At 39.9% G+C, this 26,536-nt stretch overlaps 1 protein-coding gene across 2 annotated transcripts in view; it reads right to left on the bottom strand.

The window, feature by feature from the left end:
* PYROXD1 (pyridine nucleotide-disulphide oxidoreductase domain 1) overlaps nucleotides 1–26,536 on the bottom strand; it is a 36,201-nt gene that overhangs the window by 5,043 nt on the left and 4,622 nt on the right. The window contains exons 2-10 of one of the 2 annotated variants that reach the window (XM_048827117.2): nucleotides 22,181–25,788; nucleotides 19,895–19,975; nucleotides 17,732–17,851; nucleotides 15,015–15,143; nucleotides 13,744–13,817; nucleotides 11,885–12,045; nucleotides 10,839–10,939; nucleotides 6,178–6,316; nucleotides 2,078–2,190 (exon numbers count right to left, since the gene is read on the bottom strand). In XM_048827117.2, the coding sequence (XP_048683074.1) occupies nucleotides 2,078–2,190; nucleotides 6,178–6,316; nucleotides 10,839–10,939; nucleotides 11,885–12,045; nucleotides 13,744–13,817; nucleotides 15,015–15,143; nucleotides 17,732–17,851; nucleotides 19,895–19,975; nucleotides 22,181–22,252 (990 nt within the window). In that variant the 5' untranslated portion in view covers nucleotides 22,253–25,788. The remainder of the gene's footprint in view (nucleotides 1–2,077; nucleotides 2,191–6,177; nucleotides 6,317–10,838; nucleotides 10,940–11,884; nucleotides 12,046–13,743; nucleotides 13,818–15,014; nucleotides 15,144–17,731; nucleotides 17,852–19,894; nucleotides 19,976–22,180; nucleotides 25,789–26,536) is intronic. The other variant, XM_048827107.2, reaches the window with a different exon arrangement.

Raw genomic sequence — 26,536 nt, forward strand, 5'->3', positions numbered from 1 at the left:
TCTGTTGTAAGTGCGATTAATTGTGATTAAATTTTTTAATCGTGATTAATTTTTCCGAGTTAATCACGTGTTAATGCGATTAATTGACAGCCAACTAGTCAGATTTGTGACCTTTAGCCCTGCTTCTAATAGGACTCCTTATAATTGTCAGGAGAAGAAACCATCATCACAAAGCAGCTTGTAAATTGAAACTGTCTTGTTAAAACAGAAAACACATTCATTTTAGTTGAATAAAATAGGTTCCCGGAGGCAGGCCACATTAAAGCAGCTTTTCCAACAATGTATGTCCTGGTTAAACATCTTTGGCTGAGCTAATAAAACACTTCTCCATATTATATTCAAGAGCTAAATGTAATTTCTCAATACCACTCAATTTTATCATTCAAACATAAAGAGACACTCAAAATGGCAAAAATAAATTAGTTAAAACATGTGGTGTGACTTCTTTTAGAGGCTGCTTATTCTTTCCCTACCCTGTACTGTAAGTCAGCCTTCATTCCTGAGTAAGTCCACACTATTCTGCTGCAGTCTCATTTATTTTATTTAGTTTATGTACAGCAGCATCCCATTTGGATATAATGGACTAAATTAATCCCTTCTGTAAATTTACCAACTAAATTAATTTAATCTGGCCCAATATCAAAACCTGATGCTATTGGCTATGGCAGCTCCCTTTTCTGTGGCTTCACCAAGATCAAACATGTTCAGCATGCTGCTTCCCACTTTTCTACACATACAAAGAAGGGCTATCACACCACCCCCATCCTCAAACTACTTCTGTGGCTCTGCATTCATTTCAGAATCCAGTTCAAATTGTTGACTATGCTTTTTAAAAGCCTTATGTAGTCTTGTTCCAGCCTTCCTCATGCTCTTCTCTTTCCACTTCCCTGCTACCTCCTTTTGCTTGATCAGCAGCAGACATCTTGTCCCTTTTCCCAAAATCACCCAATGGCAGTTTCTCACAGAGAAAGGCTCCATATTATTTAGGGATTTATACCTATAGGTCAAAATCCAACACCTCAAATTCAATCCAAAACAGGCAATCAGTATAGACTACAGATGTAATGTGCTCTGTTGGAATATCTGTTTAATAAGCAGCTGGGCATATTCAATATAAACTGAATTTTCACAGTAGTTTTAAATTGTAGTCCACAGAGAGCACATTAATATGTGCTGTTCATATTCACATAAAAACTATTAGAACACAGTTTAAAATGGAGATCAGTGCTGTGATTTACAAGTGATCTGCACATATTTTTCTTTTAAAATGAGCTAACTCCAAAATCCATATGTAGCATTGATAAGACGGTCACTGGTACTTCTGTGATTCTAAACTTATTTTAACTTAAGATTGCCTGAAGTGGAAGTCAGCCAGATTACACTCCATTGTAACACATCAGCATATATTAATTCCTTGGTGTTACAGATAGCATAGAACTCTAAGGGAGCATGAAGTGTTGTTTTTAGTACATGGCGTATCTTTGCAAGGGTTTTTTTTTGTTTTTTTTTTAAATTTATTGATATCCCATAGGGATGTAACAAAGGAGTATGAGTGACTTCACACATGTAGCAATAATTCACAATTTACATTTCATACCTCAATACCGAACACTAGGTAAGAAACAAAGATGTTTTTGTAATATCAGCTGTATGTTTTCCTCAGGGACTGGTGTTTTACCAATACCGTAAAGTACGAAAAAACAAAAAACACTCTTAACATAGATATAAGTATGGGAAGCAGCATGATGATCTCATGGTCTCAACATGCGACTGTGACCTAGAAATTCTCAAATTTTAATACCAGCTTTGATATTGATTTGGTCTAATTATAAGAGCCCATAACTCTACAGAAATTCATCTTTTACTATATTAGGAATTTCTAGTGTAGTCAATTTCATAGCATTTACCTCATTTTAAATTTGTTTGCAACATGCAAAATCCTTACCTTTCAACATTTTATCTTAGGAAATGTAACATAAAATAGCTACCAAAGTATATTTTCTTTTGTTTTAAAGTTAAAACCAACTTTAATTTAAAAAGAAGAAAGTCAGTAGTTATATTTAATAATGACCCTTACATTATTACCATCAAGAAATGGCTTAACATTTGGCACAACTCCAGTTGCACTGACAATGAAATCACAGCCATATATCTTCCCATTGGTTAATTCCATATATACAGGCCACAGCTCTGAAAAAGTGAAAATTCTAACCTGAGAACACAACCAATGCATGTTATTATTTTAATAAGACATGAAATACACACGGAATAAGAATTAGTTGCAAACAACCTGCCTTATTATTATTCGAGGCAAAAATAATTCTCACAATTTGCCCACCACTTTTCTTATTTTAATCATAGGCCTAGGAGCCTAGACACCAAAGATCAAATCCTCGTTCTGACATTAACTCCTTTTTGGATTTACCCTGCCTCAGTTTCCCCATTTGTAAAATAGAAATACTACTACTTGCCACTGCTCCCACCTCACTGGGGTATTCTGTGGATTATATTATGTTTGTAATGTACTATGAAGATATAAAGTCTTATATAAATGCTAAGTATTATTAAATCTATACATGTAATACCCAGAAAATGCTTTACTGAATTAATGCACTAACATTTTAAGATTACTACATTTTAAGAGACCAGCAGGTATAGAGGAGTACAAGATTCGGACAGAGATATCCCTTAGGGAGAATTTATTAAAGGGAATACTCTATATCCTAGTAAAAAGGAGAGGATAGAAGATGATAAAGTACAGGTAGGAACTGAAGAGAAACAGTCAAATGGAAAAGAATCCCATTTAATTACATCATATGAAGGCAGACAACTAAATATTGAAAAATTTTATAAGTGCTTGTATACAAATGCTAGAGGTCTAAATACTAAGATGGGTGAACTTAAGTGCCTCATATTAAATGAGGATATTGATATAAAAGGCATCACAAAAACTTGGAGGAACAATGGTAATCAACGGGACATGGTAATATCAGGATACAAAATATATAAGAACGAGAGTAGATTGTGCTGGTGCAGGAAGGGCACTAAATGCGAAAGAAAGCATAGAGTCAAATATAGTAAAAATCTTAAATGAATCAAACTGTACCATAGAATCTCTATGGACAGAAATTCCATGCTTGAATAGTAAGAGTTTTGCACTAGGAATATACGACTGACCACCTGACCAGTATGGTGACAGTCACTGTGAAATGCTCAGGGAGATTAGAGGGGCTACAAGAACAGAAAACCCAATGATGGAGGATTTCAACTCTCCCCAGATTGACTGGGAACATGTCACCTCAGGACAGGGTACAGAGATAACATTTTTAGACACCATTAATGATTGTTTCTTGGAGCAGCTAGAACCCACAAGGGAAGAGGCAATACTTGACTCGGTCCTAAGAGGAGCACTGGTCCAAAAGGTGAATATAGCTGAACCACTTGTTGTTAACAACCATAATGTAATTAAATTTAACATCCTTCTAAAGGGGAAAATACCAAAGAAATCCACCACAATAGCATTTAACTTCACAGAGGGGAACTACCCAAAAATGAGGAAGTTAGCTGAATGGAAATTAGAAGGAACAGTCACAAGAGCGAAAGACCTGCAAGCTGAACTGAAACGATTTAAAAATAACGTAATAGAGGCTCAAAATAAATGTCAAATTTAAAAAAAAAAAAAAAAGAGGGAAAAAAAATGCTACCATGGCTAAACAACAGAGTAAAAGAGATGGTTAGAGGCAAAAAGGCATCCTTTATAAACTGAAGTCAAATCCTACTGAGGAAAACAGAAAGGAGCATAAACTCTGGCAAGTAAAGTGTACAATTATAATTAGGCGCCCTAAAATAATTTGAAGAGCAACTTGCAAAGGACACAAAAATTAACAGCAATTTTTTAAAAGTATATCAAAACAATCAGTGGGCTCACTAGACGATCAAGGAAGACAAGGCAATTGCAGAGAAGCTAAATTAATTCTTTGCATTGGTCTTCACTGCAGAGGATGTGAGGGAGAGTCTCACATCTGAGCCATTCTTTTTAGGTGACAAATCTGAGGAACTGTCCCAGACTGAGAGGTTTCAACAGAGGAGATTTTGGAACAAATTAATAAATTAAACAGTAACAAGTCAGGAGTAGATGGTATTCACCCAAGAGTTCTGAAGGAACTCAAACGTGAAATTCCAGAACTACTAACTGTCACCTACAGCTTAAATCAGCCTCTGTACCAGATAAGTGGAGGATAGTTAATGGAATGCCAGACAAATTGTTTGAAACTTTAGCAAAGAACAGAATTATCAGACACATAGATTAACATATGTTGGGGAAGAGTCAATATGGCTAAAGGAAAATCATGCCTCATCAATCTATTAGAATTCTTTGAGGGTGTCAAGAAATGTGGACAAGGGTAATCCAACTGATATGGTGTTCTTGGACCTTCAGAAAGCTTTTGACCAAATCTGACACCAAAGCCTGTTAAGCAAACTAAGCATTCATGGGATAAAAAGAGAAGGTGCTCTCGTGGATCAGTAACTGGTTGAAAGATAGGAAACAAAGGGTAGGAACAACTGATCATTTTTCATATTGGGCCCCTGCTATTTACCACTTTCCAAAGGGATCTGTATTGAAACCTGTGCTGTTCTACATATTCATAAATGATATAGAAAGCGGGGTACACAGTGTGGTAGCAAGGTTTGCTGATGATACAAAATTACTCAAGATAATTAAGTCCAAAGCTGACTGTGAAGAGTTACGAAACAATGTCACAAAACTGGGTGACTGGGAAACAAAATGGCAGATGTAATTCAAAGTCGATAAGTGCAAAGTAATGCACATTGGAAAACACAATCCCAATTATATATACAAAATGGTGGGTTTTAACTTAGCTATTACTCTCAAGAAAGAGCTCTTGCAGTCATCATGGATATCTCTCTGAAAACATCCACTTAATGTGCCACAACAGTCAAAAAAGGTTAACAGAATGTTAAGAACCATTAGGAAAGGGGCAGATAGTAAGGCAGCAAATATCATAATGCCACTATATAAATCTATGGTATGCCCACATACCGAATACTGCGTACACTTCTGGTCACTCCATCTCAAAAAAGATATAGAACAATTAGAAAAGGTACAGAGAAGGGCAACAAAAATGACTGAAAATGTATGAAACAGCTTCCACATAAGGATATATTAAAAAGACTGGGACTGTTCAGCTCAGAAAAGAGAAGGCTAGGGGGGGATATGATAGAGGTCTATGAAATCATGACTGGTGTGGAGAAAGTGAAAAAGGAAGTGTTATTTACTCCTTTGCATAACACAAGAACCAGGGGTCTCCCAATGAAATTAATAGGCAGCAGTTTTAAAAGAAACGTAAGCAAGTACTTCTTCACACATCAGAGCCCCTCAATCTGTGGTACCCATTGCCAGGGGATGTTGTGAAGGCCAAAAGTATAATTGGATTAAAAAATAATTAGGTAAATTCACGGAGGATAGGTCCATCAATAGCTATTAGCCAAAATGGTCAGGGATGCAACCCTATGCTCTGGGTGTCCCTAAACCACTGATTACCAGAAGCTGGGACTGGATGTCAGGATGGATCACTCCCTAATTGCCCTGTTCTGTTCACTCCCTCTGAAGCATCTAACCACTATCAGAAGATAGGATGCTGGGCTAGATGGACCATTGATTTAATTTAGTATGACTATTCTTACATTCTTATGAAATTCTAATAGGAATCGTCTGTATAGGATCAAAAGTTGAAGCTGGAAACAAGGTGGTCTTAGTCAATTCCCCTACCATCTCAGGATTATCCCTTTCATATTCTCACAGGCGTTCAAATAAAGAACTTTTTCCCCCCTATTTTTACTGTGGTAAGAGGTATGTGCCTTTATCGGACTATCCCCATTATTAGCACAGTGTCCTGGTGATTCCAGCGGGCTTAAGTCTGGGCAACTTTATTTGTTGGTTTGGAGCCCATAGGTTAGATCCTCAGCTGGTATAAGTTTTCATAGCTTCACTGACTTAACAGAGCTATGCTAACTTACGGAAACAGATGATCTGCCCCCACCTATTTTATTTGCTTTGAAACAAATAATACAAATATATTGTACTTCTGCTATGCTTGCACCCTCAAGGAGGGTTTCAAATCAGTATCTGTATATTGTTTCTTCTATGATACTGACCTTCCTCCAGGTGTGCATTCTGGTTATCTGAATTATCTTTAGGAAAAGACAAAGAGGTCTTCTGCAGCTGCTTGAATTCTTGCTGAAGGTATATTTTCTTTATTTCACACAGGGTTTCAATGTGAACTTTGTGAGAAAACTAAGTAAGAAAACTGACAGTTACAAGATATACAACAATTAGCAATAACAATACTATTATACAGGATAGAAAACTTTCCCCTGAATTAAATATTAGTAAGATGAAAACGAATGTCCCAAATGTTGAAATCTGACACATTAGTTGAGTCCCTTTTGTTACTGCCCTTCATTATCAGTACTTACCTGCTTTCTCATCACCTCCTCTGTCACAGAGTTTTAACTAAAACAATCTTAATGTGCTAAAGACATTCTCAACTGACACTGAGTTGTCTAGAGAAGAGTGCAGATTTTTAAAAAATTGATAAATCTGAATTCAACTATCCTCTCTTTCAGGATTTCAATTCCATGATTTTTCACCATTTTGATTAAATGAACTGTGACTACCTCTTATGACAACATACATAGATTTGGATTTGTTGAGTTCCTTCCTTCTCTCTTATGTTTCATCCGCCACATTTCAACTTATTCCAGTTCTGAGCTCAATCTATGACTAATATTTGGGATCAGTCATGTTAGTCATGCAGATGTGCCATAGTTTTTCTGAATCATTTTATGATTCAATCCTTGCGCAATTCTCATTTTTTGATATTGATTACAGCAAACCAAACGTCCACAGACTGCACAGTACTATCACCACTCTCCAATCTGTCAAGTCTCTGAAACTTCCTTCAATTGCTTTTGTAAGTTTAGTGCCTCCCTGCATGTTATGTTTTGATCATACTCTTCCTCATGCTCAGTACAAATTTCAACAAATCACAGCTACATTTTGTTGACAACAGTGGTATCAAAGTGGAGGAAGTGTTGCCTTATATATCAAAAGTGTATACATTTGGACTGAGATTGAGATGGAAATAGGAGACAGACTTGTTAAAAGTATCTAGATAAGGATAAAAGGGCTAAAAAACCAAGGGTGATGTCATGGTAGGGGTCTACTACAGACCACCTAACCAGGAAGAAGAGGTGGATGAGGCTTTTTATAAACAACTAACAAAATCATCCAAGGCACAGGACTTGGTGGTCATGGGGGCCTTCAAACTACCGAGACATCTGCTGGGAAAATAAGACAGCAGAGTATGGATTAGCCAACAGGTTATTCGAATGTATTGGAGACAATTTTTTAATTCAGAAGATGGAGAAAGTTACTAGGGAAGAGGCTGCTCTAGATTTGCTTTTGACAAATAGGGAGGAACTGGTTGAGAATTTGAAAGTGGAAGGGAGCTTGGATGAAAGTGATCATGAAATGATAGAATTCATGATTCTAAGAGGGAAAACAGCACATTATAGATAATGGATTTCAAGAAGGCAGACGTTAGCAAACTCAGGGCGTTGGTAGGTAAGATCCCATGGGAAGCAAGTCTAAGGGGAAAAACAGTTCAAGTTAGTTGGCAGTTTTTCAAAAAGACGTTATTAGGGCACAAGAGCAAACTATCCCACTGCGCAGGAAAGACAGGAAGTATGACAAGAGACCACCCTGGCTTAACTAGGAGATCTTCAATAATCTGAAACTCAAAAAAAGAATCCTACAAAAAGTGGAAACTAGGTAAATTACAAAGGATGAATATAAACAAACATTAGCATGTAGGACAATATTAAGAAAGACCAAGGCACAAAACGAGATTAAACTACCTAGAGACATAAATGATAACAAGAAAACATTTTACAAATATATTAGAACAGCAGTTCTCAACCAGGGCTCCGCGGGCCCCTAGGGGGCCATGAGCAGGTTTGACGGGGTCCGCCAAAATAAACCAGAGAGCAGGGCCAGCGTTAGACTCCCTGGGGCCCAGGGCAGAAAGCCGAATCCTGAGCCCCGCTGCTCTGGACTGAAGCCAAAGCCTGAGCAACTTAGCTTCGAGGGGTACCCTGTGGCATGAGGTCCTGGGAACGGATCTGCTTGTTACCCCTAACACTAGCCCTGGCTATTAATCTACTGAAAAACCGTTTCAGTGGCACAACATAGCATATTGGGTGGGAGCACTCAGAAGGAAAAAGGTTGAGAATCCCTGCATTACAAGCAAGAGGAAGACCAAGGACAGGAAAGACCACTTACTCAATGAGGGGGGAAAAACAATAACAAAAATTGTGGAAATGGCAGAAGTACTAAATGATTTTTTGTTTCAGTTTTCACCAAAAAGTTTAGTAGCAACTGGACATCTAACATTGAACGCCAGTGAAAATGAGATAGGATCAGAGACTAAATAGGGAAAGAACAAGTTAAAAATTACTTAGACACATTAGATGTCTTCAAGTCACCAGGGTCTGATGAAATACATCCTAGAATACTCAAGGAGCTGACTGAGGAGATATCTGAGCCAGTAGCGATTATCTTTGAAAAGTCATGGAAGGCGAATGAGATTCCAGAGGACTGGAAAAAGGCAAATATAGTGCCAATTTATAAAAAAAGGGAATAAGAACAACCTGGGGAATTCTAGACCAGACAGCTAAACTTCAGTACCCGAAAAGACAGCGGTGCAAATATTAAGCAATCAATTTGCAAATATCTAGATGATAATAAGGTGGTAATTTACAGTCAGCATGAATTTGTCAAGAACAAATCATGTCAAACCAAGCTAATAGCTTTCTTTGACAAGGTACAAGCCTTGTGGATGAGGAGAAGCAGTAGATGTGGCATTCTTGACTTTAGTAAGGCTTTTGATACTGTCTTGCATGACCCTCTCATAAACAAACTAGGGAAATACAACCTACATGGAGCTACTATAAGGTGGGTGCATAACTGGTTGGAAAACTGTTCCCAGAGAGAGAGTAATTATCAGTGGATCATCATCAAGCTGGACAGGCATATCAAATGGAGTCCCACAGGGATCTGTTCTGAGTCCTGTTCTGTTCAATAGCTTCATCAGTGATTTAGATAATGGCAGAGAGAGTAAATTTATGACGTTTGCGGCCGATACCAAGCTGGGAGGGGTTTCAACTGTTTTGGAGGGTAGGATTAAAATTCAAAATGATCTGGACAAACTAGAAGTCTGAAGTAAACAGGATGAAATTCAATAAAGACAAATGCAAAGTATTCCACTTAGGAAGGAACAATCAGTTGCACGCATACAAAATGGAAAATGACTGTCTAAGAAGGAGTACTGTGGGAAGGGATCTGGGGATCATAGTGGATCACAAGCTAAATATGAGTCAACAGTGAAACACTTATTGAGAAAATAGCAAACATAATTCTGGGATGTATTAGCAGGAGTGTTGTAAGCAAGACACAAGAAGTAATTCTTCCGCTCTTCTCCATACTGATTAGGCCTCAACTGGACTATCATGTCCAGTTCTGGGCACCACATTTCAGGAAACATGTGCACAAACTGGAAAAAGTCCAGAGAAAAGCAACAAAAAATGACTAAAGGTCTAGAAAACATGACTTATGAAGGAAGATTGAAAAAACTAGGTCTGTTTAGTCTGGAGAAAAGATGACTGAGGGGGGACATGGTAACAGTTGTCAAGTACATAAAAACTTGTTATAAGGAAATGTGTTCTCATTAACCTCTGAGGACAGGACAAGAACTAATGGCCTTAAATTGCAGCAACGGCAGTTCAGGTTGGACATTAGGAAAAACTTCCTAACTGTCAGGGTGGTTAAACACTGGAATAAATTGCCTAGGGAGGTTGTGGAATCTCCATCATTGGAGATTTTTAAGAGCAGGTTAGACAAACACCTGTCAGGGATAGTCTAGATAATACTTAGTCCTGCCTTGGGTGCAGGGGAGTGGACTAGAAGACCTCTTGAGGTCCCTTCCAGTCCTACGATTCTATGATTATTTTGAGAGGCACCACAACAACTTTGATATGCCCATTCCTTTCTTTCTAATGTTTTAGAATAGTTAAAAATGTAACTCAAAATTGAAATTTGAGGCTAATATTTCTCATATAAAAATCTTGCAAATATATGTTATATTCAAATAAATACTTCAGAGTGACCAAAAAGTTCAAAAAATGAAAATCTGATAAAAACATAGAAATGTCCACTCAGTTGATTTTTGTTTGAAAAAAACAAATAAAAAAGGTCCTCACAACCCTGCTTCCAGGGGTTTTAAAAATTTATTCATATTATTTCATTAGAAAAAGAAATATCAATACCTGTAGTGATAAGTGACTGTTGTGCACTGTACCTTTGGGTGAGTTTCATTATCCTCTCTCTCTGAGATTAAAAACTTTATTTGAAGCAGCTGAAGTTAGAGAGTATGCAAATAGCTTTTGTTGCCCTTTATTAAAACTACAATCAGGCCCAATCCCACAGAAATGTGGAAACAAACATTTGAGCTTATATCTGAAGATGAAGGAGCAAAAGCACAGCAGTAGATCCAATTCTCCTCACATCAGTGAAAGTCAGAAGGAACTCTACTGAAGTTACTGGATTTACAAATGTAAATTTGGTGTAGGAGGAGAATCAGTTCATGTGCATTCTGGTTTTATTCCTAGAAACACTGTGTGGCACTGTACTGCCAGTGCATTCCCACATACTTAAACTAGCATCTAAACAAATATAGTTAGGATGATGTCAGCCTTACCTCTTTAGTTCCTTTAAGATGTAGGCCCTCATGCCAATCAGGGCCTAAGGCACTGCCAAGTTTGTCAGCTGCTGCCACACTTCCCTCTTCCTTCTCGCTTCCTGAAGTCAAGGATGTGGAGAATATCAGACTCAACATGTACACAATGTAAAGACCTTATACACTATTATACAATCCTCACAACTCCAAAGGATTCTGAACTAAGAGAGTAGTGCGACCTTGTGGTGGGAAAGGAGGATAACAATGTGCTGGAGTCAAAACACTTCACTACTTCTAGAACACATCATACTTCAGGATTGTAATCTTATTATTTGATATTCTTAAGAACACCTTTCACCCCTTAGCCACCACTCACATGCAACCAGATATAGAGTAAAAAGTAACTGTGGTGTGAAAGCACACAGCTACAGTACAACAGATTAAAGGAGCTGTTCCAGCAGACCCTTACTCACATGAATCAATGGGGCTACTCATGTGAACAGAGAACTGCAGCCCCTCACTGTAACACAGAAAAAATATTAATATCTAAATTAAAACAGATGGGGGAATTTTAAAAAGCATCAAGCGTAATGAGATCTTTAATGACCACAATAAGCTAGAAATCTTAGTTTTGTGCCTTATCCAAAAGAAATTGTATCGAGCAGTAGCATCTCCTAGCACTCTGCAGGGGCATTAGTTCAGTACTGACTAAGAGGGTAGAGTGCTTCCAATTACCAGTATTACTTCCTGCAGCACTTGGCCAATTATATAATATGCAACATCATCAGATAGAGACAGAGATACATGCCTACATACCAGTATATAAATTAAATAATCTTTACAGAACAATATTACACAAACATTTTAGCAGTATAATAATTAAAATCCTTTTTATGTTTGTTTTTGTAAAGAGGGAATGCTATTTTGAACAGTGAAGCTTTTCTGAACATTGCTAATTCAGCTGATCTCAGGTTTACGTATGATTTTGGATGTTGCTTTAAATTCAAGTGCCAACTAATATGCTAGTACACTAAAGCAAGGAGTGTATTTTACTGTTTGCACAGTACCGTCTGTCGTATATTTGGTTCTTTTACATGCAATTGCAGTCTCTAATTTCTCAGCAGTTAGCTTTGGAATAAGGAATTCAGCTGCTCCCGCATCAAAGAAAGTATTCCCAATGGCTTTGTCTTTGATGGCCCAAATTACTTCACATCCTTCAATTTCATACCTGGAAAGCACATTTCAACAATGGATAAAATTATGGGTTGCCACAGAGGAAATCTTTGTTTATGAGTGATCTAGATCAGCGGTTCTCAAACTTTAGCAACCGGAGGCCCCCCATTTCGATTTAAAAATGTTTGGGGACCCCCTTTGCCCTGCCCCTTCACCGAGGCCCCACCTCTTCTCCAAGCCCCTGCCCTCCACTCGCTCCATCCCCCCTTCCTCTGTTGCTTGCTCTCCCCCACCCTCACTCGCTTTCACCAGGCCATGACAGGGAGTTGGGATGTGGAAAGGGGGTGAGAGCTCTGGCTGGGGGTGGGACTGGGGATAAGGGGTTTGGAGTGCGGGAGGAAACTCCGGGCTGAGGGCTCCGAGAGGGAGTTTGGGTCCAGGAGGGGACTCTGGGCTGGGGCAGAGGTGGCGGGGGGGGGGTGGGGAGGAGTGCGGGGTCCCGGTAGCGTTTACTGTGGCTCCCAGGAAGCAGCCACCAGGTTCCTATGGCCCCTAGGCAGATGCATGGCCAGTAAGGCTCTGTGCGTTGCCCTCGGACCTGCAGACGCCACCCCCACAGCTGCCATTGGTCACGGTTCCTGGCCAATGGAAGCTGTGGAGCCAGCACTCAGACGGGGGCAGTGCACAGAGCCTCTCTGGCTGCCCCTGTGCCTCGGGTCAACAGGGAACTGGCGGCCACTTCCAGGAGCTGCACAGAACAAGGGCAGGTAGGGAGCCTGACTATGAGGGAGGGAGGGAGAGAGGGAGGGAAGGGGAGGAGTTGAGCAACGGGACCCACGGATCCCCTGGGTTGGAGTCTGCAGACCCCAGTTTGAGAAACGCTGATCTAGATTAAAGAAGGGCAGGGGCTTTCATTCCTAAACCTGGAAACAAAGTTAATGCCTCCCTGGTGAAAGAAGAAGTTCTGTGCATCCTATTTTCATGTCCTTTAGTACTGGTTATGGAGATTACATGTTATCCCCCTTTTTATGAGGCAAATCTACATATACGTATACAGTACTAAACGTCACTAATGGATCCAAGAACCTAGAGCATCATGACAAGACCCCCCTTCTCCCACAACCCGGTCACATCCACTACAGTACCTAAAGAAAGTCTTTGCCTGATGAGAGAAAAACCATAAGCAAGACTATCCTGGATCCTCCAATTTGGTGATCCCTGCAGCCTCCCCCACCACTTCAGCCTCAATTCAGAGTAGGGGGCAAGAATCCCTCCAGCACATTATCCTCATTCCAACACCAATCCTGGTATTAAAAGGACTTCAGAGGAAGGTGTAAGAACCACACAGTAGGCAGATCTGCTCCATACTCCCACATTAGGTCTCATTCTAATCTCTAGTAGTTAGAGAATAGCTTAAACCCTAAAGCACAAGCTTTAACATCCCTTTCAATTATTTTTACATTAGTTTAACTCCGGATGTTATCCATATAAATGTCTAATCCCTTTTTGAATCTTGCTGAATTTTTGGCCTCAATGATTTTCTGTGATAATGAGTTCCACAGTCCAATTATATGTTGTGTGAAAGTATTTCCTTTTATCAATACCCTTACTAAATATAAACAAACACTAATTATAATTTTATTATAAAGCTTTTTTAAAAAAAATCTTAAGATAACACACACTTGGATAGCCCAGTTGTTCTAGTCTTTATTTGCACACATTTCTCAATAACTTAAGAAAATAATTTACTTACACTAATTCGAGTGCAATGCCACCATTTCCCACAACTGCTATTCTTTTAGCTTTAGCCAAATGATTCTGAAAGACCTATATTGAGAAAAAAGGACAGCTTACAGTCTTTTAGTCACTCAAACTTGATCAATTTACATAATTTAATATTTCTCAAATTCTCAAATGTATAATTTTAATAATTATTATATTAATGATTATGAATGATATACATCTAATTATGTTAAGGCATTTTATTGAAGTTAATTAAGACACTATAGCTCTGTTAGGATGTCACAGTGTGCCTTTACTATATTGCTTTTATAGATAAATAAACTGAGGAGGGGAAAGGTAAATGATTTAGTTAAGACTAAATGGCAGAGCTTGTAATGGAATCCAGGAGTCTCTCCCTTGTCCTAACCACTAAAGCACATTTCTTCCCATATTTTATAATGTATTTAAAAGCCAACATTGAAATCATGTTCTGTTTGAGACCAATTTTATTTCTCTCAATATCTTGTAAAAAGTCAAAATGGACCAGGATAAGGAGACTGTTTTGCATTTATAACATTGATTTAACAGTAAGGTTCTTAGATTTGCCACAGACAGTTTTGTTTGCCTGGAAAAGATTTTGAAAAAGAAAATTTAATTAAGTCCTTGAATTACATAACTTATAATGAACAAGAGATGCTGCTATTCAGAAAACAAAAAATACAAAACAGTATTTTGTAACATATCATCCCCACTTGGGACACTATATTTTAAACAAAAATCTGCATCCACTGGGACTGAATAGCTCATTGCACAGAAAGCCATTACATTTTAAACTGTTTATTTGAATCTGGTCCAGATCAGCGGTGACCAAGAGTCATGACAATCTGGCTAAAAAATGTACGGTGTAGCCATATCTATACTGTAGTAAGCAAGAAAATATGGGGAAGCTTGCTCCCTATTTTCAATCTGGCACCTGTCACCAGCACAAAATAAACTACTATTTTGCTTATTCTGAAGGTTCTCATGATGGGAACCCTCTCTATCCATTCATGAGCTGTTTTTGAAAATAAAGATCTTATTTTTTAAATAAGATAAATAAATTTTTAAATGGCATTTTAGAGCTGCTACTTTGCTTCTAAAAATGTATAACAATGGTTTCTATTATTTATTTCTGATATTAGAATAACATCTTGTTTATCCATTTCATTCCACAATAATTTTTACGCTATACTGTGACTAACCACATGTGCGTGGTTAGGATGCAAAATGTTAACATGTTTATGAACCATGAAAATATGTTACCTGAGCACTGTCAGTATCCCGGATTCCTAATACATATGGGTTTTCTTCAAAAATTAACTTAGGTTTTGCTCCTGCACATAGGCAAAGTTTTTCATATATACACTGTTTGCCATCTTCTGTGAAAATTTTCTGTTAAAAGATTAAAAAGGAAAACCATCTATATAGGTCAACTAAGAAAACCCAGGGTACACCTTAAAATCGGAGTATTTTGCTGGTATCAAAATCTGTAACCGGCTATGGGAAAAAGTAAAAAAAAACTAAGCAAGTCCTCTCTCTCTCTAACTGATTAAATATCTAGCAGTTTATACTACGCTCACGACAGTGCTATGTGAGTTCTTAAATCAGTAAAATGGAAACTACATATAGTAAACTCAATAAGATTACAAGACAAAATATAAAGCTTGCCTCTTGGTGGCATGCTGTATTTTCTTATGCTGTTGAGGGAAGAGTTTGTTTTGCACAGTGGACTGTTTTTTACTAGCTTGTATATCATGGCAAAACCTACACTGCTTTCCTTGTCCAAGTGCTATTTTTTATATTGGAGATTACTTCTGTATTTTATAGAATGGAAGTCTGTGACTAATTTACTTGCATGTACACAGAATTCTGTTGGGGGAGCCTGAGGTATAAATAGTTGCTTTTGCGGGTCTGTGTTCAAAATAATGTTTTTTTCCCCAGGTCTTTCAAAGAATATAAGTGCCATGGATGCAACTCTACATATTGCCACATCTGGTCAACCAAATGTCTGACCCAAAGTTCATTAAAGTCAATGGAAAGGGTACCACTGACTTCAACAGACACTGGATCAAATTCTAAAAGAGCAACATTGTTAGGTTCTGGAAGAAGCCACAACAAGCTGCAGCATAGAACATTTAAAATGCAACATTTTCTGAGCTTATTTGCTGTTCTCCACCTCAGAGACTGCTATATTACAATGGTTCTGTACATCTTGTAGAAAGCGTTGGGGTCCTTTGAGATGAAAGATGATGTACACATGCAATATGGCTGAGACTTTTGGGGGATTACCCAGACCTTAAAAGGATCCGTCACCACCTGCCTTGTAATCTTGAGTGCCTAAATGCTAAAATATATGGGCTCAGAGCCCTGACACTAATAGCCAGCCCACAAGCATAAAAGTCTCACCCTGGCTTCCATCTGCCTTATTACTCCTTGCAGGGTGACTATCAGCCCTTCCAATTCTCAGTTTCCACAAATCCGCCCACCCCAAGTTCTTAACTACCAGACACTCAGATATTTTCCCTCTAGTTCATCACCCCTGAAGGTGCGAAAACAGCCCCCATCCCCCCATTATCAGTTCATTTTAGCATATACACTCCAAACAATTTGCACACCAGAGAACTGGTTCTTGTAAAAATAAACAAAAAGTTTATATAATAGAAAAATCATAGATTCAAAGATGAAATAGTAAGGAAAAGCAAACACATACAAGTTACACAGAAAATAAACAAAAATACAACTTCTGGCTTTGCACTTCCATATTAGACAAACTCCTTTTTCTAATAAAAATTACCTATTGCTTTTAAACAGTTTCTCACAGTGCTCCCTAACCCAAGCAGGGGGATCCAGCATTCACAGATAGATCCCTGTCTTTGACACTGTGCAAAGTCAAACGATCTGATAGTTAAGAACTCAGGAAGGATGGATTTGGGGAGACTCAGGACCAGAAGGGCTGTTGGGGTCACCCTATAAGGAGTAACTAGGCTGGTGAAAGCGACGGTGAGACCTTTATGCCTGTGGTCTGGCTACTGGTGTCAGGGCTCTGAGCTATAGCAGCATATCACAAAGGCCAACCAAGGTTACAGGGCAGGGGTTACCGAACCCATTACTGGCCTGAATGGTCCCCAAAATGTCACAATGGCCATCCCAGGGGACATCCCTAAAACAAAACCCACAACATCTTAATAAACCGCACACACAACAGTCTTAATAATGTATTATACCTGAGAACATACATCAGCCTAACAGATATAGAATACGAGTATACTACCTTACCCTAAGTACAGTGAATTAATTACTGGTATACCAGTTACATATAATAGAAGCAAAAACACAGACTTGACGCCAGTGTGGGTAAACAAATAATACTGAGGTGAAAAACAAAGCCTTCCAACTTTACTCTGTAAATAAGACACTGAACAAGAATTAGAGAGACTGTGTGTACTATATTTTTGCTGTAGAACGGAGAAAAAAGTGTAGGGGTTTATTTATTTTGTTCTCCTGAGAATTAAAAGTAGGTATTTATTATAAATTTATAAAGTCAATACTATTTTTGGTTTCTCTTTGGCAACAAACCAAAGTTACAGTTCACAGAGAGTGCCGATTAATGATTTAAGAATTTTTCAGGAATCTTAGTTCTACTATATCTGGCTTCATGATCAATCTCTTTGTTACGCTGCTCTAAAGATCCATGCAATATATTAGAGGAATCAGGAGTCTTGATCTAACCATCCTAACAACTGAATTTTTCTAATGAATTATGACCTGTGATTGCTTTTTACCCCATTGCCTACATTTCTTCTAAAAGGGCACTATAAGTGAACTGTGACATTTCTTTTCTGTTCTAAATCTTGGTAAATTAATTTAAATCATTAGAAATTCCATTTTAATAACATATTTCATGTGAAAAATGGATCCCCTCTTAAACCCATTCAATTTCAGGATCCCTAGAAAATTAGGCAAAACAAAAATTCTCTTACATGCTCCTGACTTTTCAACTCTTTCACTCCAGACTCTATAACTTTAATGTTGGGATACCGTTTTTCTAACATAGTGCTTGGTTGTTCTTCAACATCAAACTCCTCTAGTGTTTTGGAGACCTATAGTTTAAAGAGTGAGAGAGAGAGAGAGAAATCATTTATGTTTTAATTGTTTTTCTTCTTTTATTAAGTTTTCAATTTAGATTGGAAAATAGATGATGTTCATTCCCAGTTTGTAAACTTAAAGCATCAAACCCACAGCAAATTCTTTCAACCAAGTTAGAAAGTTGCTGTTAAAATTAAGCAATTAGGTACATAATCTGTTCATAAATATTCCTGAGAAAGGCTCTCAGTAGTACGTTACTACTCAAAATGGAACTTGGACTTCTAAATCCCTATCTTGAGAAATTTAAATTTACACTAGATGAAGCACCTGAGACTATATTTGCCCCTTGGAGGATTAACTAGACCAGTGGTTCCCAGCACAGTACCTGTGGGAACCATGGCGCCCGCCGGGGCCTTTTTGTGTGCCTGCAGGACACCCTGTTGCCGAAATGCTGCTGCCAAGCGCGCCCACCGGAGAACCGCCCACCAAAATGCCACCGAGAAGCATTGCTGTTTCTCGGTGGCATTTCGGCAGCAACGCTTCTTGCCGCTGCTGCTTCTCGGCAGCATTTCGGCAGCAGAGTGTGCGGCGCCCGCCACAGTCTTCTGGGAATAGCAATACGCTATTCCCACAAGAAAGGCTGGGGAACCATTGGACTAGACAATCAAACAGGTCTTTCCCATATCTAAGTTCTATTATTATAAGTGGGGCTGGTAGAACCGTCTATTATTAAGGTAGCCTTACGCTTTCCATTTAAGAGGTTTCCCCCTCCCCCGCTCTCCTGCTGGTAATAGTTCATCTTAAGTGATCACTCTCGTAATAGTGTGTACGGTAACACCCATTGTTTCATGTTCTCTGTGTATATAAATCTCCCCACTGTATTTTCCACTGAATGCATCCGATGAAGTGAGCTCACGAAAGCTTATGCTCAAATAAATCTGTTAGTCTCTAAGGTGCCACAAGTACTCCTTTTCTTTTTGCTAATACAGACTAACACGGCCGCTACTCTGAAACCTGTCATTTTAAGACTGTTTCCAGTTACTTATAACTTTGCAAAACTAAATTCATTTGGGCTGCAACAATCCATGCAGGGCCTTAGCCTAAATTTATTTGGAAAATTTTTAGCCAGTTCAGTTGTTTTTAAGAACAAGGCTAGAAAAAAAATATGCTGTTCTGCCCACATTAAAAAATTCTGGTGACCTTCTTTTTGAACAGATCTATGACCCCTATGCTGTGAGCAGGGACTTGAAATTCGGCAGGGGGTGGCCTTTGTGTCAGGGATATGCATTTTGCTGTGAAAACATGCCCAAATTTGGCCAAGTGATAAAAGTGAATGAAAAATCCCAGTTCATACATGTATTCAGGAGAGACTTCTTAGAGATCCACAGCTAAAATCTCTAAAGATTCCATCTTCACTAAGCATGCTTGAGTCTTTCACAGCTCCTAGCGCAGACTGGTCTAACATTCATGCCATCTCCACACAGCAACTGAGCATAATCCATTCTCTCATAGCTCCTACCTGTGACCAAACTCTGCATAATCTATTCCCACAAAGCAACTGAGTATGCTCCAGCCCAGGGCTAGGGGGTGAAGTCAGACTTTCCCTGTAATGACTGCTCCGAGCTGGGGTGCGCGGTCTCCTCTGTTAGCTTCTTCCTCCACGCTGCCCTGGTGCCATCTGATTCAAATGCAGAGGAGGCAAAAGCCAGACCAGGGGGTGGGAAAGTAGTAGATTGGGAAAGGAGTCTGGTGAGACTGTGCCTAGAAGAGCACAGGGGAGAGAAACTGAGACTGGCTGGGCACAGAGATGGTGACACGGAGCCAGGATGGGGGAATGGAGTCTGAGATTGGGAGCTCGAGAGCTTGAGAAGGAAGCTGGAATAGGTCGGACAAGCAGACTGGGACTGGGAGCCAGGGGGAAAGGGGGAAAAAGGGCAAGAGACTGAAACCATATGCATAAGCATTTGCAGAGTCAGGCCCTAAATTATCTCCACTGAGTAAATGCTTTAGTAACTTTTATAGACGCCTACACACAACAAAAATTACGACTCTCTTACCTGTCTGAAATTTGTTACTGCTTTTATAACTGGAGAAGCAGTTACTAAGACAATATCTTCTGATGGAAATTCTGTAGCCAGCTTGGAAAGAAAGAGAGAGCATGATGAGTGAACACAGCTGTCAGTGGAATCTGACTTTAAATAAGACAATAACAGTACAAAAAAACCCAAAAGTTATCATATTAAGGATTTTAGTCTTGTAAAACCCAGAGACGTAGGCAAATATTACCTCCATTTTACAGAAGGGTAAACTTAGCTTGGGTGATATAATGGAAGTGAACCTGACTCCCAGGTCCAGGGTTTTATTTATTTACAGACATTTCCATAAGACTCACATCATGGCATGAATGCCTAACCACAAGGCGATCCTTCATACCATCACACTAGCCAAATTGGGAGGTGTAAAGTCACACAAACTGAGATCTGAAGAGCCCGTATGCATGGAGTCCAATTATTAGTGGGCAGTGGTAACTCAGTTAAACACTTTTGACAGTAGAAAGAACGGTGAATACCTGGAATCTGAGTGAGTTTTATGAAAAATGGATTAATCTTTGGCTAATTATGGATTTTTTGATGTACTGGTTATATAATTAAGCTGTTTAAAAATTCATGTTTTGGTTATTTTTGCCAGGGAGAGCCTCACTGCCTTCTGTAGTCCCTCTAGCAGAAAGATACAATCACAGATCTGGTTTAAATTTCCATACATCATTGTTTCCGTAACACAGGGTCCAAGAATATGATCTTTGGGTAAGTGAAATGGCAAGTTTTTAAATTAAAGTACTTTAAAGTGGTAACAGCAAGTTTGTGCGTTCATCTGAAACACAGATTTTTAATTTGATGACAAAGCCTGTGCCGCAGCAAGAATGTGGCCTGTTACAAAGAGAGGGAGAGGCACATGGGCTTGCTTACGTTGGGGACAGTTCCCTTAGCAAGGAACCCTGATGTTCAGATCTCACCTCTTCTAAGTGCAGTATAAATTCTCATGCAATTCACTCCATTTATTATTGACTAAGGGCAGGTAGGGTTGAAAGGGATAATTTTAAATTGTTGGATGCTAAGTAATTTTATTTTAAAGATTACTACAATTATTTAGTTTCAAGAAATAAAAAATGGTGGGCCAACTCTTATTATTTGTTTCTCTTACTGTCAACTTAGCGGTGTGGCTCCCACTATTTAGTCACAGGTACGTTAAGGGCTCCATGAGCAAGACTAAGCAAAATAATCATGGTTATTAACCAGCGATATTTTAATATTAAAAAAAAGGAAATATTAAACACCACAAATGACCAAACACAAATGATAAACCGGTTACTTCCATTACAACTTCTTCTGTATGTCTCTTTGTAGAGAGCTTTTGACAGGAATCACACTTTTAAGAGTAAACAGCCTCTGGTGGATACTTTTGTCTTGGTAAGATAAGACTCAAGTATTTGGTTTCCCAAAATTATTGTGCATCCACTGTTTAGATACCTACGAACGTTTTATAATTTAGTCTCATGGAAGGTGGACTTGCTGGGTATTAATAAACAAACAACCAGTTTATAGTTCGCAAAGCAGGCAATCCTAACCACATCCTATGAAATAAGAAAAATTAAATCAATCAGAAAAAGCCAGTTAAGGAGCTGTCTTGAGACAGGCCAATTAACCAACATTAAGAATATTAAATCACACTATTTCTTGGGCCTTGTCTACACTACACAGTTTTGTTGACAAAAGTCAGATTTCATAGACAAAACACTGGCGGTATACATACTGAAATGCTCCTCCGGTGGATGCAACTCCCCTGCTATGCTGACCTAATAAAACCATCTCAACAAGCAACATAGAGCTTTTCTGCGATGTAGTTAGAGCAACACAGTGGCAGTGTAGACAACTTACTTGGTTATGTCACCCTAATCAGCCTCCAGAAAGTGTCCCACAATACCCATCATGACTGCTCTGGTCAGCAGTTTGAACTCTGCTGCCCTGAAGATACATAGATATGCACCCCTTCCCCATTTAAAGGCCCAGGAAATTTTGAAATTCCTCTTCCTGTTTGCTCGGCATGCACAGTTCAAACAGCTGACCATGCCAGCTTTACGCAACAGATGCGCACCCATGTGGAACACACTGGAGCTGTTCGATCTGCTGAATATATGGGGAGAGGAAGCTGTGCAGTCACAGCTTTGCACCAACTGTAGGAATTTCAATACCTACAGGCTGATTGCTATTGGCATGCAGGAGAAGGGGCACACAAGGGACACGCAGCAGCGTCATGCTAAAATCAAGGAGCTGAGACAGTCGTACTAGAAGGCAAGGGAGGCCAACCGTCGCTCTGGTGGAGGGCCAAAGATATGCTGCTTCTGTAAGGAGCTGCATGCCATCCTCAGCGGCGACCCCATCTCCACCGCCAAGAGCCCCATGGATACTTCGGGGGCACAGAGGCAGCGGCCAGCAGACTCAACTTCAGGGAGGAAGTGGTGGACGACGATGTGGAGCACAAGGCAGGGTCATCAAGTGGCCCAGTGAGTCAGCACCTCTTTTCCACTCTGGAAGGGTTTAGCTAATCCGAGCACTCTGGCTTTGGCGAGGATGCAGGAGAGGGGAGCTCTGGTAAGTACTCATTTTGCTTTCATACTGCATGGTGACAGGAGATTGATCTCTCATGTAGTTTGTTATATGGTAGAGGTGGGATAAGGAACAGAAATTAACAACAGAGCCTGTCCATCTACATAGTGGGGCCACAGCAGAAAAGTTTTTTCATGTACATGGGGATGTCTCTGGAATCCTCCATAGCGATCTCTAGAAAACTTTCCTGTAAGTACTCTGCAAGGTTCCTTGCCAGTGCTCCTTCGTTTCTACCCCCACTCTAGGAAACTTTGCAGCGCCACCCGACAACTATTTCTGCAGGAACCAGAGTGGCACACAGGCAAGCAGCATACAGAGCCGGTCTGAAACCACATGCATGCAGGAGATGCTCCCTTACATCCTGAATTACCACGAGGAGTTAGATATCGGGTTCAATTACCCTTGCCTGTGCAAAAGGGTACCAGTATTCGGAATAGGCTAACTAGCCGCTAATAGTAACCCCTTCGAAAAGCATCCTTTGTATTTTCTTGTCCTTTCCTCCCCTCCCACCGCGAACTCACCATAATTGGGACTCGCGGCCACCTGCGTGCTATCCAAAGGACAGTGAGAAAGAGGTGTGTGTAACTTTTGTGATTCACGTCTGTGAGCGCACTCACAATGCCATCTCTGTTCATTGTTTCTTTGCCTTCTGCACATGTGCCCTTAAGAACACACTCCTCCACACTGGCAGAGCACCTCCATCAGATAAGGCAACCCAGGAGGAATAAGGAGGATATGTTTCAAGAAGTGCTGCAATCAACAGATGTAGCACATAGTGAAACAATTAATGAAAGACTGAGGCTGGATAGCCAGGAAGGGACACAGGCAGGAGCAGATGATAAACCTCCTGGAGGACCAGACAGAGATGTTGAAGTCCCTCAGAGCAATCAGAGCAAAATCTGAGCAAATCCATGCCTGACTCCCCATCCAGCCTCTACAGAACTCTGGTCCTTGCCCTCCCGCAACTCCCCTACCACAGTTATTGCGTGTTTCCGGTCTCTCACAGTAACCTGTGCAAGCCATGCTTGGGGAATGGTTTTCCAATGAAAACTGGAATTACACCCAGCTATGAGAGCCCTAACCGCAAGACTGTTTTGATTTTTATGTTCCCTGTTTGTCCAAAAGTTTGTGTTTTATCCCGTTATTAAACTTGAGTCTTAATAAGATGAGTCTTTGTGACATATATACATCACTCAGTGCTAACACTGAAACCACAGAGGCTGTAGGTAGGAATATTTGCTCCTTGCAGTAAATGCTCCAGAAGCAAGCAATACCGGGGAAAGTAAACATTGCCTGGCTGCATGCATCACAGACAGACACATTACTAACAATCATTGTCAAAAGCTCCTTTAATACCTCCCTGATTTGAATAGCCTCCCGTTGCACCCTTCTGATTGCCCTTCTATCTGGCTGTTCAAAATCAGCAGCCAGTTGATCAGCCTCAGTGGCCCACCCCGGGGAAACTTTTTTCCCTTCAATTCACAATTATGGAGAGTACAGCAGGCCGCAATGACCATCAGAATATTTTCCTCATTGAGGTGTAACTGGAAAAAAGACAGCACCAGTGACCTTTTAATTGGCCAAAGGCACATGCAATGTTCATTCAGCACCTGCTAAGCCTATTGTTGAATTGCTCCTTGCTGCTGTCTAGGTTTTTGGTGTAAGGCTTCATGAGCCACGGGAGCAAGGGGTATGCAGGATGTCCAAGGATCACTATGGGCATTTGCATATTCCCCACTGGAACCTTCTGGTCTGGAAAGAAAGTCCCAGCATGCAGCTTTCTATATAGTCCAGTGTTCTGAAAGATGCATACATCATGCACTTTCCCTGACCACCCCGCACTGATGTCAGTGAAATGGCTCCGGTGATCCACCAGCACCACCAAGACCATGGAGAAGTAGCCCTTTTGGTGGATGTACTCTGTTGCAAGATGATCGGGGATATGTGTTCTATCTCCTCGCCGCAGTTAGGGAATCCCATTACCTCAAAACCACCAATTATTTCCTGGACATTATCAAAAGTCCCAGTCCTTCGTAGCAGGAGGCGATTAATGGCCCTGCACACTTGCATCAGTGCAGCCCCCACGGTGGACTTTCCAACTCCAAACTGATTCGCAGCTGATTGGTAGCAGTCTGGAGTTGCCAACTTCCAAACAGCAATCGCACTTGCTTTTCCGCAGTCAGAGCAACTCTCATTCTGGTGTTCTTGAGCTGTAGTGCTGGGGCGAGCTCCGCACACAGTTCCAGAAAGGTGACTTTGCGCATCCGAAAGTTGTGCGGCCACTGCTCGTCATCCCATACGTGCATCACAATGCGATCCTGCCACTCGGTACTTGTTTCCCAATCTGAATATCGATGGTCCACTGTGGCAAGCTGGTCTGTGAATGCCAGCAGCAATCTTGAATTATTTATTTCCATGGCAGACAGCAGGGCAAGCATCACCAGCTCACTCTGTTTCGCAGCTCATGAAATACTGCAGGACTAGCCGCATTGTGTTCATAACGCTCATCACTAGAATGATCAGCAGCTCAGGATCCATGCTGTCAGGCACAGATGGCAAGCACACAGTTTACAGGGCTGTTGAAAAATGGCACAAAATGAAGTAGGAAGTCCATGGAATGATGGGATGGAAAGAAATGCATCACAGGACGGCGAGCACATCACCATGATGCACAGTGATCCGTTCCCAGAGCTCCCAGCAGCAGAGGGTGACAAAGGATGGTGAGTTGCACAGTGCGATGGCTACCCACAATGCAAAGCTCTTTCTGTTGATGCAAGAGCAATGACTGAGGATGTGCTCAGCCATCACAAGGAGCGTTGTGTGGACATGCTCCACCGATGTTATTAAAGCATCTTACGATTGTAGACAAAACTTAAGTCAACTTAACTCTGCAGTGTAGATATGGCCTTGGTTTACCAATGTTTAGCCCCATCTTTTCTCCATTAATACATGGTCCAACCATTTTGTATTTATCAGGAGAAACTGTTAGTATTTTAAATAATAACAGCATTTCAATCTTCCAACAAAATCATTACAAGAATTGTGAATCTAATCCTTTGGCAAAGTCGTAGTTAACTTTGTCTCGTGAATTCATGCTGAAGTTTTGGGAAGGTTTTCCTTGGGTTGGTAGGTTTCTTCTTGAGTCTTCTCTATTTTTCTTGTTTGCATGTGGCACCTTGCTTGTGGAGATGGACAGGATGAGCTGTGGAATGATTGCTGTCTAACCAGACTAGCGGATGGAAGCATCTGAGGTGCTCACTTCAGAGTCTTTTATACCATTCACCTTCCTATTTTCAAGAAATTATAGGAAAACACATCTATTTCAGGCTCATTTAGACTCAACTTGCTTGCCATCACTCTTATTAGCTTTGTGAATTCAGAGCTGGCTTAAGTGGCATTTTCAGCTCCTGAATATGCACTGCTTAATAAATACATAACCTTTATTTAATTACAGGTTTCAGAGTAACAGCCGTGTTAGTCTGTATTCGCAAAAAGAAAAGGAGTACTTGTGGCACCTTAGAGACTAAGGTTAGTCTCTAAGGTGCCACAAGTACTCCTTTTCTTTTTATTTAATTGCCTTTGTTTTTCTTGTGGCAGGAAAGATCCAGATAACTTTTAAAGTTAAAACTAACTCCTGCTTTTTATTCAGCCCATTTTCTGAGATATTCTTTCAATTTTATTAGAGTTTCACAGGAAATGAAATTCTGTTTTCAAAAAGTCCAAACACTCCTGTTCTTTATACAAAAGTTTTTAGTTCTTAAAACAGTCTTTTACAATTAAATAACTCTTACAAATTCTTTTGCTTCAATAATTAAAAGATGTTGACTCTACATGACAATTTTTGGAGCAATGATTTTCTTGTCTTCTTGAGCGGGATGAGATTTTGCATGTACATTGCCAGGAATTAATTAATTCCCCATTAATATAAATATTTTATATGTAAATGGTCTCTTACATTAAAAGAGAAAGAATAAGTTAAGAATTACTTAGACAAGTTAGATGATTTCAAATCAGCAGATGATTTCAAATCTGACG

The sequence above is a fragment of the Caretta caretta genome, chromosome 1 (genome assembly GCF_965140235.1).
Source record: "Caretta caretta isolate rCarCar2 chromosome 1, rCarCar1.hap1, whole genome shotgun sequence".
NCBI classification, from domain to species: domain Eukaryota; kingdom Metazoa; phylum Chordata; order Testudines; family Cheloniidae; genus Caretta; species Caretta caretta.